Source organism: Erpetoichthys calabaricus, chromosome 9 (genome assembly GCF_900747795.2).
Source record: "Erpetoichthys calabaricus chromosome 9, fErpCal1.3, whole genome shotgun sequence".
NCBI classification, from domain to species: Eukaryota; Metazoa; Chordata; class Cladistia; order Polypteriformes; family Polypteridae; genus Erpetoichthys; species Erpetoichthys calabaricus.
The window spans coordinates 100,867,962-100,882,243 of NC_041402.2; the positions used below are offsets into that span (position 1 = coordinate 100,867,962).

A 14,282-nucleotide genomic window follows, 5' to 3' on the forward strand; every position below is an offset into this window, starting at 1 on the left:
CCTCATTTAACTGTGCACCAGTCTAACTTAGGTTTTGCACAATAATTACTACACTGTTGCACCTTAACACTTAATTCTACTTTATTCACATAATTTTACTTATTTATTATGTTCTACTATACTGTTATCTTTCGATCTATGACTTTTTGTTAATCTAACTGATATTCTTCTAACTTTGCACAGTTTTTGATAAGCAGATCAGGATGCATTTCACTGCGTATTGTCCTTTATAACTATGCATGTGACAAATAAAGAATCTTGAGAATTTCAAAAACGGAGTTTACCGCAAATGCATTTATTGGTTACTTTGTTAATGTATATATATTTATCTGTCTGTTTATTTAAAAACCTAAATTTACACCAGTCAAAAATGTTCTGTCTAGCCCTTGTACAAAAACCTAGACAAAAGCTGGGGTATCACCTTGGTAAACCCATGTACTTTTGGAACTGTGAGAGGAAAATAGCACGACTTTACAGACAGGAGTCCAATGCAGAACTCTACTTGCTTTTTTACTTTGTAAAAAAAAAAAAAAAAAAATTAAATGCTGATGATGTAGATCGTTTTGTCTGTGCTGAAATTTCAAACGGAGAAACCTATCCTGACCTGATTAAAAAGATTCAGCATATTGGGACTCGCAAGATTACAAATATTGTTTTTACAGAAGTTCTGAAATAAGTGAAACTAATGAAATAGCAACAATTCAAAGAAAAAAAAAAATCTTCAAAGTGTGTATCCGGAAAAGCAAATACGGGGGTTGGCGAGCGAAGCGAGCAGGGGGCAAAGCCCCCTAGTTTATTAATATAAATGTAGCTATCTGATTAGTTGGTTAGCTAGGATATGTGCATGTGTTTGCTGTAACAATTCCAATTGAATAAAAATGAGTTCAGTTCTAGATATACTTTTTGTTTTTCCTTGAGTCTTTAAACTAATAGTCATGGATATGCCCGGTGGCAAGACATACAGAATGATCCTAAATATGCCATTTTAAATGAGCCATTTAAAGGAGAGATGAATCGAGGAAACTTCTTGGAAATCAAAAACAAATTTTTAGCACGCCGTTTCAAGGTAAGAGGCTTTATATTTGTATGCGAGGTGATTAAAAGGAGATTTTTCGGGACCACCTTCAACACAATGCATGATGATACAATCAGGACATTCAAAGTGTATTTCTTTGCAAACCTTTAATGTGTTTTTCTGTTGCTTGCACACGAGTGTAGAATATTTGTACCTAACTTGCACAATCAGAGTCCTTGTGCTATTGCAGGATACCATAGCACAAGGATTAGTGATCTGACATGAACATTGACAGTTGCTCATTGTGAACATTGCTTAGGGGAGTTAAAGTCTTTCCTTCCACTTCGACGGAATTACTTTGCCTATTTGTCATGCAGTTACTGTCGCACTATGGTGAAGTTTCACATGACTGATTCAATAGGCTTATCACGGTAGTTTGTTCATACAGTGTCGTATCATTCATCTATTTCACTTTGTGTGTTTTTTTGTGTTTTGTTTTTTGTAGCATGCTGTTAATACTTTTAACAGATGGTAGTACAATACTGTCCATGAAGTTATTAGAACTTAACATATACTATAATGCAGTGGTTCTTAGAAATTTTTTTTCAGTTTCCTCTTTCCTGCAGCAACACATTACATGTCGTTCTGCAAACTGTGTGCAACCAATGTTCAGATATTACACATCCTAAAATGGGTTGTTACCCTTATTTTAAGACACACTTCAATAAAGCATATCATTACAGGTCACCCAGGGCCTGTCCGTGAATAATCATAATTGCATAGAATTTCGAGGCTGAATTATGCTCAAGATTAATGCCAAGGAGGTTAAATATTAATATTCTCAATGTTTGTAATGTGTGCTTTTGAGAGAGCATACTGATTGAAAGTTGGATATAGCCATCCTTACCACATAATAAATGGCAAGCTTTTTTTTTTTTTTTTTTTTTTGAAAAAGCAAGGTATTTTTTTTTTTTTTAAACGATCCCAAGTATACTTCAGATTTTTCAGATTTTTAAAAATAGGTGCATGAAACAGTGTGATTCAGATATGAACAGATACAATTTTCCACAGACTGAAATGGCTTAAGTTCATCCTTGGTTTCTAGTAGCTGTAGTATAATATAACCCCCTTTGTCAAAAGCATCCTGAAGTAGATGTTTCCTTTTAATATTCTATCAGCCTTTGACATTGACTGGGAGAAACTTTTTTTCCTACCCTTGATGCAGAGTTCTTTCAGCTATGTGATGTTTGAGGGGTGTACTATGTGCAGAGCCTATTTAAAATTCCCCCCACAGCATCAAGACCACTCCAGAGTCCTTCATTTCCTTTGTTTTCAGTCAATTCTTGGTTGATTACTGGTATGTTTAAGGTCCACCCTTGGTTGAGTTTAAAGCTCAATGTGATAAAATAAAGACCTGATGCAGCAAAGCCTGGCCTGGATAGGTTGGCAGTTATTTGAAATGTTGTCCACTTGTAGATGGTCTTGTTGACAGTAGAATGTTGATTTCAATTTGTTAGGAGATCTGTAACCTTCTTTTTGAAGCCCCCAGAGAGCTACTTGTATATAGATATGCTAATAACACACTTTTTCAACAAAGAGCACACAAAGATAAATATCTGTGGCTTAAACTAGACGGATTCCTCTAAGATCCTCTCTAAAGTTGCTCTAATCATTTGTACCAGATGCTAATTTTAGGTATTTGGCATTAGTGATAAAGGTGGGGTGGAATTTTCCATATGCAAAATTTGCATTCATTTTCAAATTTATACAATGGACTACAAAATGTAAAAGTGGAATGATGTACGCTTGTATTACAGCATCTCACAAAAGTGAGTACACCCGTCACATTTTTAATTTTTTTATTATATCTTTTCATGGGACAACACTGAAGATATGACACTTTGATGCAATGTAAAGTAGTCCATGTACAGCTTGTATACCAGTGTAAATTTTCTGTCCCCTCAACATAAGTCAACACACAGCCATTAATGTCTAAACCGCCGGCAACAAAAGTGAGTACACACTAAAGTGAAAAATGTCCAAATTGTGCCCAAAGTGTCAATATTTTGTGAGGCCACCATTATTTTCCAGCACTGCCTTAACTCTTTGGCATGGAGTTCACTAGAGCTTCACAGGTTGACACTGGAATCCTCTTCCACTCCTCCATGACTACATCACGGAGCTGGTGGATGTTCGAGACATTGCGCTCCTCCACCTTCTATTTGAGGATGCCCCACAGATGCTCAATAGGCTTTAGGTCTGGAGACATGCTTGGCCAGTCCAGCACCTTTACCCTCAGTTTCTTTAGCAAGGCAGTGGTCGTCTTGGAGGTGTGTTTTGGGGTCGTTATGTTGGAATACTGCCCTGCGGCCCAGTTTCTAAAGGGAGGGGATCGAGCTATGCTTCTGTATGTCACAGTACATGTTGACATTCATGGTTCCTTCAATGAACTGTAGCTCCCCAGTGCCGGCAGCACTCATGCAGCCCCAAAGCATGACACTCCCACCACCGTGCTTGACTGTATGCAAGACACACTTGTCTTTGTACTCCTCACCTGGTTGCTGCCACACACTCTTGACACCATCTGAACCACATAAGTTTATCTTGGTCTCATCAGACCACAGGATAGTTCCAGTAAACCATGTCCTCAGTCTGCTTGTCTTCAGCAAACTGTTTGCAGGCTTTCTTGTGCATCATCTTTAGAAGAGGCTTCCTTCTGGGACGACAGCCATGCGGACCAATTTGATGCAATGTGCGGTGTATGGTCAGAGCACTGACAGGCTGACTCCCCCACCCTTTCAACCTCTGCAGCAATGCTGGCAGAACTCGTACGTCTATTTTCAAAAGACCACCTCTGGATATGATGCCAAGCATGTGCACTCAACTTCTTTGGTTGACCATGGCGAGGCCTGTTCTGAGTGGAACCTGTCCTATTAAACTGCTGTATGGTCTTGGCCACCATGCCGCAGCTCATTTTCAGGGTGTTGGCACTCTTCCTATAGCCTAGGCCATCTTTATGTAGAGCAACAATTCCTTTTTTCAGATCCTCTGAGAGTTCTTTGCCATGAGGTGCCATGTTGAACTTCCAGTGACTAATATGATAGAGTGTGAGAGCGATAACACCAAATTTAACACACCCGAGACCTTGTAATCCTAACGAGTCACATGTCACCGCGGAGGGAAAATGGCTAATTGGGCACAATTTGGACATTTTTCACTTAGGGGTGTACTCACTTTTGTTGCCAGCGGTTTAGACATTAATGGCTGTGAGTTTTATTTTGAGGGGACAGCAAATTTATACTGTTATACAAGCTGATACAATGTAAAGTAGTCAGTGTACAAAGTGTCATATCTTCAGTGTTGTCCCATGAAAAGATATAATATTTACAAAATGTGAGGGGTGTACTCACTTTTGTGAGATACTATATGTCACCTTTAATTATAGATAACTGTTTAGATCAAGATTAGTGATGAGAGAACTCGACTGAATTTGCTTTGCCTCTAGTTTGATGATCTTATAGAAATGTTCTCAAACTTAATGAAATGCATTGAAGTCCATGGGGGAGGAGGAAGGTAACTAGTTTCGAGTGGATTTTAATGATGCAGTTATCTTAAGTGTCCCTGTTTTCTGATGGGGATGGGGAGGGCTCCTTTAAGGCTTGTTTTCAGATTGCTCCTGAGCACGTGTTGCCAAAAATAATCAGTGTTACATATCCATCAGTACTAATAATGCTACAAGTTTATTTGCCAGATTTCCATTCGACAATCAAAAATACCAATGTCTCTCAAACTTTTTGGCTTTGAGACATATTTTTACCTTTAAGTTCACTGATGTCCCATATACAGCAGTCGAAGAGTCCCAGGGGTTGAAATGACTGGGAATGAAAGAAATGTGTGGTTAAACAAGATGGGGGGAAAAATACTGTGCAGCACTGTTCCGTGGCAGGAGGTGGTTTCAGTGCACATCACTAGTCTCTTTTGCTTTTGACCCAGTTGTGGCCAATTCGTCAACTATCTTATAGTTGGCATGCGTCAAAGTTCTATGCAGGGCAGCTACAACTCTTTATCACTTTGGCCTCGCAAAGCATCATGGGGTGCTTGAAAAATGCTTATTTAAGCTGGCTGTATGGCAAATTTCTAGGAAACATGGCATATTTGACGGAAAGAAAGCTTTGGCTAATTTTGCCAATCGGCACTAATTGAGATCAAATCTAGAGACAGTATGTCAACTGTCTGGGTTGGCTCCATGGTTCCTGGTAGCCTGAACCCAGAACAATTGTTAGTCATAGACCAGGGATGAGCTGGGCAAATGAAGACACAGTACACAGTCTGAAAGAAGAAGTTGCAGGTGCTTTGAACATTTTTATTATAAAGTACATGGTGTATTACAATAATCTTCGGTAAATTAAATAAAATTAAGTGATTAGTGGTGGTTAAAATCCAATGAAATAAGCCTTTAAAGCAAGGTTTAAAGTCCCAAAAGGCAGAAATCTTGGGTGGAAAAAAAAATAAAAAATGCAAGAGCTACATTGCTTCTAGTAGTACTAAAAACCACAGTGCAAAATCTGACATCTCCTTTGCTTAACCTGCATGTGATCCTGCCGCCTGTGGAGATGTCCTCACAGCAGGCACAGCCAATGTGTAATGAGTCACCCCAGGTTCCCAGCAGGGCTCCACATGTAGCCTTTCTGCTTGGTCTCCTGCTACCTGTCCTTGGCCTTATTTGGGAGCACCCTTTGAACACTGAGTTGCTCCTGCTACTTTGTCACACAGCCAGAATGCCCTCTATCTCAATTTAACTCTTTTAGGGCTAATTTTTTTTTTGTTTCTTTTCTCCCACGGCTGAATATTTTTCCAAAAACTAATATTTTTTAAAAAAGAACACAAATCAATTGTTTAACATATCAAATCAACAAAAAATATTTACTTTTGACAAATGTTACTGTCTTGCATGTTGTATGAGCCTGCATAGTCTATGATTTCACATACATATCATATACATTTTACACAGCAAAGTCTGATCTCGCTCAAAGCAGCCAATTTCAGTCATTGCCACATTGCACTCCTTACAATATGTGTTGCTTTGGTGCCTATTTTTTAATTGTCTGTTGCTGCACTTTCTAACATATATTGTTAGTGTGTACTGTACAGAGACAAGTCACCCATTTGCCATCGTGCCATGCCACTGCCACCAAGTTTTCTGCCTGCATGAAAACCGTATTGTCACCTCTTTTCATCTTCTGAAACTTTATGAACTTTATGTATGGCATTATAGCCTGGCTCACCCCATGGGATTTGCTTCTGTTTATTACAGAAGTGAATAAAACTTTGCAGCAGCACGTACCTAAGCCACCAGGGGACAAAACACATTTGGACCAATGCTCCCTGAAGTTATATCACCAGTTCTGTCCCATCTCTATTTGTAATGCCACAGCGCGCTTCATCTTGTCTTTCGTTGTGAGTTTCCACTTTGAAAAACGAGAATGCGATGCAAACGCAGCCCGCGATTCAAAAAAAATCTCTGCCTACCTGTTTGTCTCGTCTGACAGTAGCTGAAAAGCAGCATCAGGAGAAAGCAGCCTGAAGTACAGCAGCTGGTGATCTGTCGTGTCCAACAGCAAGCCATGCCGTCTTGTAAACTCCGGTAGCCAGATCGGCTCTCAACGGATCAATGTCTGTGTATTTATCCCATGCGAACCTTGCCGTAGATGCATCGGCTGTGCGAAGGCACTCAACTGGCAGCAGATCCGCTGGCGCGGCATCGGCTGGTGTCTGATCAGCTGATGCCTGCTTCTAACTCTCTTGCTCGATCTCCTGATCACTGCCAATAAAGTCCGATTCTGAAAAATCAAGAGTCCGACTCCGCGATAATGCGCAAAACATGGTCTGCCGAGTGTTTTCTTTTCTGCACTTGCTTCGCTGCCTTTTCACATGTCTGTGCCATCTTGCCTTTGTTTACATTTCGCAACTCACGCACACGCAATGTTTATTTGCCGAGTCAACGAGTCTAGCATTCCTCCAAGCACAGAGGGAATGCCTGTGACGTGACAGTGAGATTTGTCGCCATTAACAGCTGATTGTCGCCCCCTATCCCTGGATGTCGACTTTTGTCGACATTCGCCTTCAACCCCTCCTGTCGACAAAAGTCGACATCCGCCCTAAAAGAGTTAAAGCCGACCACATGCTCCTCCACAGGGCTTACTATCCCAGCTGCCTGCCTACTTACTACTTCACCTCTCACTCTCTTCTTTCACCAGTTTCATTTAATTGTAACCTTCTGGATTGTCTCTCCTCCCCGCCTTTTCTTGCATATATGCCCTTTTATACACCAGTGGAGTGCAGTGCATGTGTTGCAATAACGAAACTCGTAAACAAGTAAATTGACTGAACCGCACACATCTGCGTGTGGATGCGCATGGCCAGTCAATTCACCCAGAGGTAACCTATAGAATCCTGTAAAATCTGAAAGGCTACTCCTCTATGAATTAAATGACCGTTGGTTTAATTTTAGGCTAACAGTTCAGCAAAAGTAAACAGGCTGAAATGACATATAAACCGATGCATGCTTTAAACTTCACTAACATGTGGTATGACCTGTTTTTGTTTTACTGTAGCATTAATACTTAAAATTATTTAAAGAGGTCCTTAATCTGTTTAATTTTGGATATTTTTATTTTTAAAGCTCTTGGAGCAAGCACTTGTGATTGAAGAGCAACTGCGTCGTGCTGCTTACTTGAACATGTCAGAGGACCCCTCACACCCTTCTATGGCACTGAATACTCGCTTTGCTGAGGTAGAGTGCCTTGCTGAAAGTCACCAGCACTTATCCAAGGAATCGATGGCTGGAAATAAACCTGCAAATGCTGTTCTTCATAAAGGTGAGGAATCTGTGGAGATTTCCAGAAAAGATGATTCTGGAATGTTTTTTGCCTACAAAAATAAAGGGGGTAACCTCTGCATGTTTTTTTTTGTTTTTTTTTTTTTATATATAAATAAGTTCTGAAGCAATTAGAAGAATTACTCAGTGATATGAAGGCTGATGTTACACGGTTGCCAGCAACTATTGCAAGAATTCCCCCTGTTGCTGTGAGGTTGCAGATGTCGGAGAGAAACATTCTAAGCAGATTAGCAAGCCGGGGAACAGAAGCTCAGCCACAGCAGGTAAACACTATTGTCTTCTATTCACCTGTCATGGAAATGTTTGTAGTTTGGATTGACATATCAGACCATAAAGTAAAAAAAAAAAAAAATTCCAATGAAATAATGATGCTAAATGTAAATTTTTATTAGTTTTTTGAATACAGCTGTTTAGAACGAGCTGCAGAAAAAATTGCCTGCTAGATTGAATTTAGGATCACCTAAACATTGTTAATGACTTCGTTGTTTGCTGGGGAAATTTTGGCTGTTTTGCCTTGTGGTGGATTGGCATTCCTTCCTAGAGAAATTCCTGTCACACCATACAATCTAAAGTTGAACAATCTACCTATTGTCAGAAAAACATACTCCAGTTCAGAATCACAGAAAATCAACAAAGCCGTGTTGAAATTTTGGATGTATGGTTTAAGATTTAGGACTATTGTTTATTTTATTTTTTTCCTGTCTTCCTCTCTGCAGGTAGCACAGCAGTGAAGGTCATGTGCACACCTTTACCATTTGGACTAGCTAAGAAATTCCAAAAGAATCTTAGAACATTCCTTATTGGCTGTGAGCCAACCAGCTTCATGCCCCAGTTTGTGACCACACCCTCTTATGAACTCTAAACGAGAAGGGGGAGAAAAAGATATTTAATTTAATTTTATTTTTTTTTTCCTCCCTGTTGTTTGTTTACTGATTCTGGTTTTGGACCCAAGTGTAAAGCATATGGACTTTGAAAAAGTAGTAGCTTAATATGGCATTTATGGACAAATATCAAATTTATGTTCCTTATGTACATAAGAATAGTACATGATACATGTTGATTGAAATCTTCAAAAAAACAACTACTTGAAACATTTTTTGGGGGGGGGGGGCGGGGCAGAGTTAGGGAGGTTTTTAAGAGAAACTTGTCAGGTTAGGTTGTTGGGAATGAATGAAATCTATTTAAAAAAAAAAAAAACCAAGCACACATGAAATAGTGCTTGAGGAGCCTCCCAGAATGGTTTCTTACATTTTCTGCGCACACTTGTCTACCTCTGTTGTGCTTTTAGAAATGAGAATGAGTTGTGTACAACTTATATATTAAAATAAAAAAAATGGGAAATATGTTTTGATTGGTGTAAGTTGTGGACTTTTTGTTAAATTTGTTTACCATTTGACAATTGTGCAGAGTAAATATCTGTACAGTTTTTGCAAAATATTTTGGGCTGCATTTTGCTCTCAGTAAATTTACATTTAGACTTTGCTGGTTCGTTTTACATGATGAAAGCACAGCACAGGCAAACCTCGCTAAGCAGGTAGCTGTCTAAAATGACCTTGTAAAGTTAGATTTTAAACTATTGTTAATAAAATGATTTTTTTCTCCTGTTCCTTGTGTATATTATGCAGATTCTTTTGGTTAATAGTAAAGTGAATATTGCTGTGCAATGATTCAGCCTGAGGCAGTTTATGATAGTGCTAGATTAGTTTGTTTACATGTTTCTGCAGAAGTAGAATTTTTCTTTTTATAAACCTTGTTTCCATCTTTAATCCTGGAACACTATCTTCTACATTTAAATATTTAAATAGAAAAACATTAAAATGCAGAAATGCCTGTGCAATATGTATATATAATTATTCACTTTTGTTTTTAATGTATGTTTGGCTTTTAAAGCATGCAAGTTTCGATTAATCGCATTACAGGAGAGTGAGAGAGAAGGAAAATTCTAGTTCAAACCTCTGCATTTTTGTGAGAATAAGTCAACTCTTGTGTTTTTAAATGAATAATATGACTTAAAGTAGATGTGTCATAACCAATTACATGTTCAGGTCAAGATCCAAGGTTACAAGAGTTCTGGGTTTAACTAGATTTGCGGAGATAAATATAACTTGAGGAAAACCTGACACTAGCCAAGTAAAATGAACAAAAAAAAAAAAAATTTAGAACTGAAGATAACCCCACCAGCAGATCTAACTAAATTATTGTGTAAATGCACAAGTCCTTTTTGTTTTAAATACTTAGACTAATAGTGGTCACAAATGTCAATCTGTCAAGCTTTCTGCCTGCATTGGAAATGGTGCCTGGGAGAGAATAATGTAATTGTATGGAATCATAATATTCTAAAACATTATGCCAATTCAGAATTAACTAGTAAACATCATCACTGCTCTGACTGAAATAGTAAACGTTTTTGGACACTAAAAGATATGGAGGTCTTGAATTGTCAAAATTAATGAAAGTTCAATTATGAACAATCATGTATGTATTAAACTGGCTACTGGTGTGCACAACCAGTAAGAGGACAACCACATTAGTTTAATGTGCCAAAAATTACACCCCTGTATAAACATGAGTGTTGACCACAAGGGGAAAGTAAAACTTCTGTGTATTTGAATATGATATCATAGAGACACACATTCTCAAAATACAGAGCCTTTTTTTTTCTAATTTAATTCTATGATAAATCAGTAGCTCTGAAATATGCTGGAGTTAAGAGCACCTTAGACCTTCAAAGTGATTATAGACAAGTGACTGTGGAATCTGGAAATCTGTCTGACTTGAATGCCTTATGACAGAGAGATAAAAACTGAGGGTCATTCCAGATTTTCCTGTATCTCAGTGAGTGAACCATATCCAGTGTTTCAAAGGCAGTTTTGGAAGATGGAATCATTTCAGACCAGGGGTTTGCAGGAGATTTTACACATAAAATGTGTGTCATGTTACTAGAATCTTCGTTTATGAATGTTTGTGTTCATAAATTAGTGTTTTTGGAGCTAGGTTACTAGACATGTAATAGGTAAGTAAAAGTTATTGATAATGCAAGGATTACAGAAGACTGGTATATTTCTTTATATCCAAGTGTAAAAGATGATACCACTAAACATAAATAATGCGCTCTCTTTACAGGAGAAAGAAAGCCAGACCTCATAGATTTATTTGTTGAATTTCTCTAAAAGCAGGTTAGCGATCAGTTAACATTTTATTTTTTTTCATCAGGATTTAACTTGTTGCTTTTACACTACATTTTTTTCAGCAAAGCTCAGATTCAAACTAAGCACAAAACTATATGTGGTCTTCTGCTTCTACAGTCCAGATACTGGAATTCCCCTTATAATGGAGGGGATGTCCTAGAAAATAGGGAATTGGTTACAAAACAGATCTAGTGAAGAAGGAAGGTAGCTTTCTCCAAATTATTAACAAAGGATATGACATTTTCTGTTGACTTAGGGTGTGAAAAGTTTCTACCTTCTGGATGAGTATTGGTGCATAGCCTGGTCCATTAAGGCTTTCAGAGGTTAGATTTATAGACCCGCTCCTGGCAGACCAATGCCTGGTAGTCTGTACAGTGCAAGTAAGAACATCATCCTATTGTGATTAGTACTTCAGACAGGAGGAAGCAAATGTTAGTCTGCCATGCATCGCTTAATTTCTTTTTTGGGGGGGGGGGGCGGGGGCAGGTCTTATTTTCTATTTTTCTGTAGTGTGCAATCAATTTAAGCTCTTAAGGTTAAATGCTGGTTTGACTTACAAAAAAGCCGCCATTGGCAATTTCGCTCTGCAGTGGGATTACTGGGGCACTGGTGTTAACATTTAATAGTTTTGACAAGAACTGATGCTATTTTAATCAATTTTTTTAGAGACCTTTAAACTCTGTATTTTAATGCCCTCCTTTCTGTCAAATTTACCTCTGAGATAATTAAGTCTACCCAACATTACTTGGTAATGTGTTCCATCTGTCAACGGTTATCTATGGGAAGAAACACTTTCCAAAGTTTGTATAAAATTTGCCTTTTTCTCCATCTGTGTTCCTGTGGAGTTGTTGAAGAATTTATTTTAAAATAATATTTGGTATCTGCTGTACTAATTCACTTCATGATTTTTTAACACTTCAGTCAAGTAATTTCTTAAGTTACATCTACTTAAAGTGAAAATAGTAGGCTCCTTCAGTCATTCGTCATTACTCATACATCTTCGTCAAGACACTGATGATGACCCATTTAGCTGTTATGAAAAGAAAACTGGCAGGAATCAGCAGTTGACGTTTATGGCTATTGCTTTCATTTGAAGAGAACACCTTCATGTTTTTTGTTGAATACGTGATCTGTTTAAGTCAACAGCACACTTTTCCTTCATGCACTGACGGTAGTGTTATCCTTTTCAAGTCCTCCACTGTGCACCTGCTGAGGCCATCCTTTAGCATCATTTCAGGTACTACATTCCAACAACCTTTGCAATGTTGAACAGCGCAGTCAAATCCCTGCAAATGAAGGACTCCTCTCTTAAATCATTTTGACATCTTGGGGTGTTATAATGGCCGTGTTAGAGCAGAATGAATTTTAATTACACTAAACCGTTTTCTTACACTAATTATAAGGACTGTCTTTGTTTTTGGTAGACCACTCTATATGAGACGTTTTGAGTGATTATATTCAGGCCAATGCAAATGTTTAGAATTGTAGGTTATAATTTTGTCTTTTGGGTTTAAGTGTCAAAGATGTTGTTCTGAACTTGTTATGGGATGTTATATCTACCTGGAGAGAAATGGGTATGGAGATGCAACCGTGGTGGAGTTTGGCGAATAATGCACCTGTGTCCTGAAGGTACGAGGACAAGACAATGGTATTATCAATGTAATCAAAAGACTTGCTTCATAGTTTCCCCCTGAGGTAGAGATGATTTTTTTGGTCCCACTTCTGACCACTTTTGCCAAAGTTTTAGCCCATTCACACCTGCTTACTGCCACTCTAGACTGCATTCCTGCTTTCATCTCTAAAAGGCACTTGAGAGGGGTCATTTACTCCAGGGAGGGATTGTATTTGTACTTGTAATGACAGCTCTGAATTTGATAATAGTAATTTATTTTCAGATTGATGACTAAAGTGTTTAGGGTTAATTGTATAACCTCTTTGATACTGCAATGTGGTCACTTTGTAGCTGAATTAACAAGTTACTCCTGTATGAGTAGCAGCCAAAAGCATTGTGTGCCACTGCTAAGAGAAGATGAACAAAAAATGAAGTTGGGTGAGTCGGCTCCATCCTTTCTTTTAACCTGGTTATCCAGATCAGGGTCTAAGGAGGAGAAATTAAATAGAAACTTAACATCAAGTGTCTCATGCACATGCACTGTTTTGTCATCTCCCCCCTGTCCCAACACAGACCATGCACAGGGCAAACAGGTTACCCACCAACCTTGGAAAAAACAGCCAGTACCACACAAGGGTCAAAAGGCAGTCTGTGTATCTAAACTGGTTAAGACTGGCCATGTGACCTCCGAAGACCTGGATATGGGGCAGTGCTCTGCCTCTATAAACCCAGCACAACTGTAGTCAACATCCACCTTATGAAATTGGCTGAGAAATATCTGATTAAAAAATTATAGAGTAGTTGTTTCAGCTCATAAGCTGGTTGCTCGTAGTTAGTTAGGTCCATAAATATTTGGACAGAGACAACTTTTTTCTAATTTTGGTTCTGTACATTACCACAATGAATTTTAAATGAAACAACTCAGATGCAGTTGAAGTGCAGACTTTCAGCTTTAATTCAGTGGGGTGAACAAAACGATTGCATAAAAATGTGAGGCAACTAAAGCATTTTTTTAACACAATCCCTTCATTTCAGGGGCTCAAAAGTAATTGGACAAATTAAATACAGTAATCCCTCCTCCATCGCGGGGGTTGCGTTCCAGAGCCACCCGCGAAATAGGAAAATCCGCGAAGTAGAAACCATATGTTTATATGGTTATTTTTAGAATGTCATGCTTGGGTCACAGATTTGCGCAGAAACACAGGAGGTTGTAGAGAGACAGGAACGTTATTCAAACACTGCAAACAAACATTTGTCTCTTTTTCAAAAGTTTAAACTGTGCTCCATGACAAGACAGAGATGACAGTTCAGTCTCACAATTAAAAGAATGCAAACATATCTTCCTTTTCAAAGGAGTGCAAAGCAAGCAGTCAAAAAAAAAAAATCAATAGGGCTTTTTGGCTTTTAAGTATGCGAAGCACCGCCGGTACAAAGCTGTTGAAGGCGGCAGCTCACACCCCCTCTGTCAGGAGCAGAGAGATAGAGAGAGAGATAAAAAATCAATACGTGCCTTTTGAGCTTTTAAGTATGCGAAGCTCCGTGCAGCACGTCCTTCAGGAAGCAGCTGCA

The 14,282-nt window shown here is 38.5% G+C and overlaps 1 protein-coding gene across 1 annotated transcript in view; it reads left to right on the forward strand.

The window, feature by feature from the left end:
* chd4b (chromodomain helicase DNA binding protein 4b) overlaps positions 1-9,264 on the forward strand; it is a 69,622-nt gene extending 60,358 nt beyond the window's left edge. The window contains 4 exon segments of the mRNA XM_028810042.2: positions 934-1,066; positions 7,698-7,893; positions 8,013-8,176; positions 8,630-9,264. Coding sequence (XP_028665875.1) covers positions 934-1,066; positions 7,698-7,893; positions 8,013-8,176; positions 8,630-8,644 — 508 coding nt within the window. The 3' untranslated portion in view covers positions 8,645-9,264.
* The last annotated feature ends 5,018 nt before the right edge of the window (positions 9,265-14,282 follow it).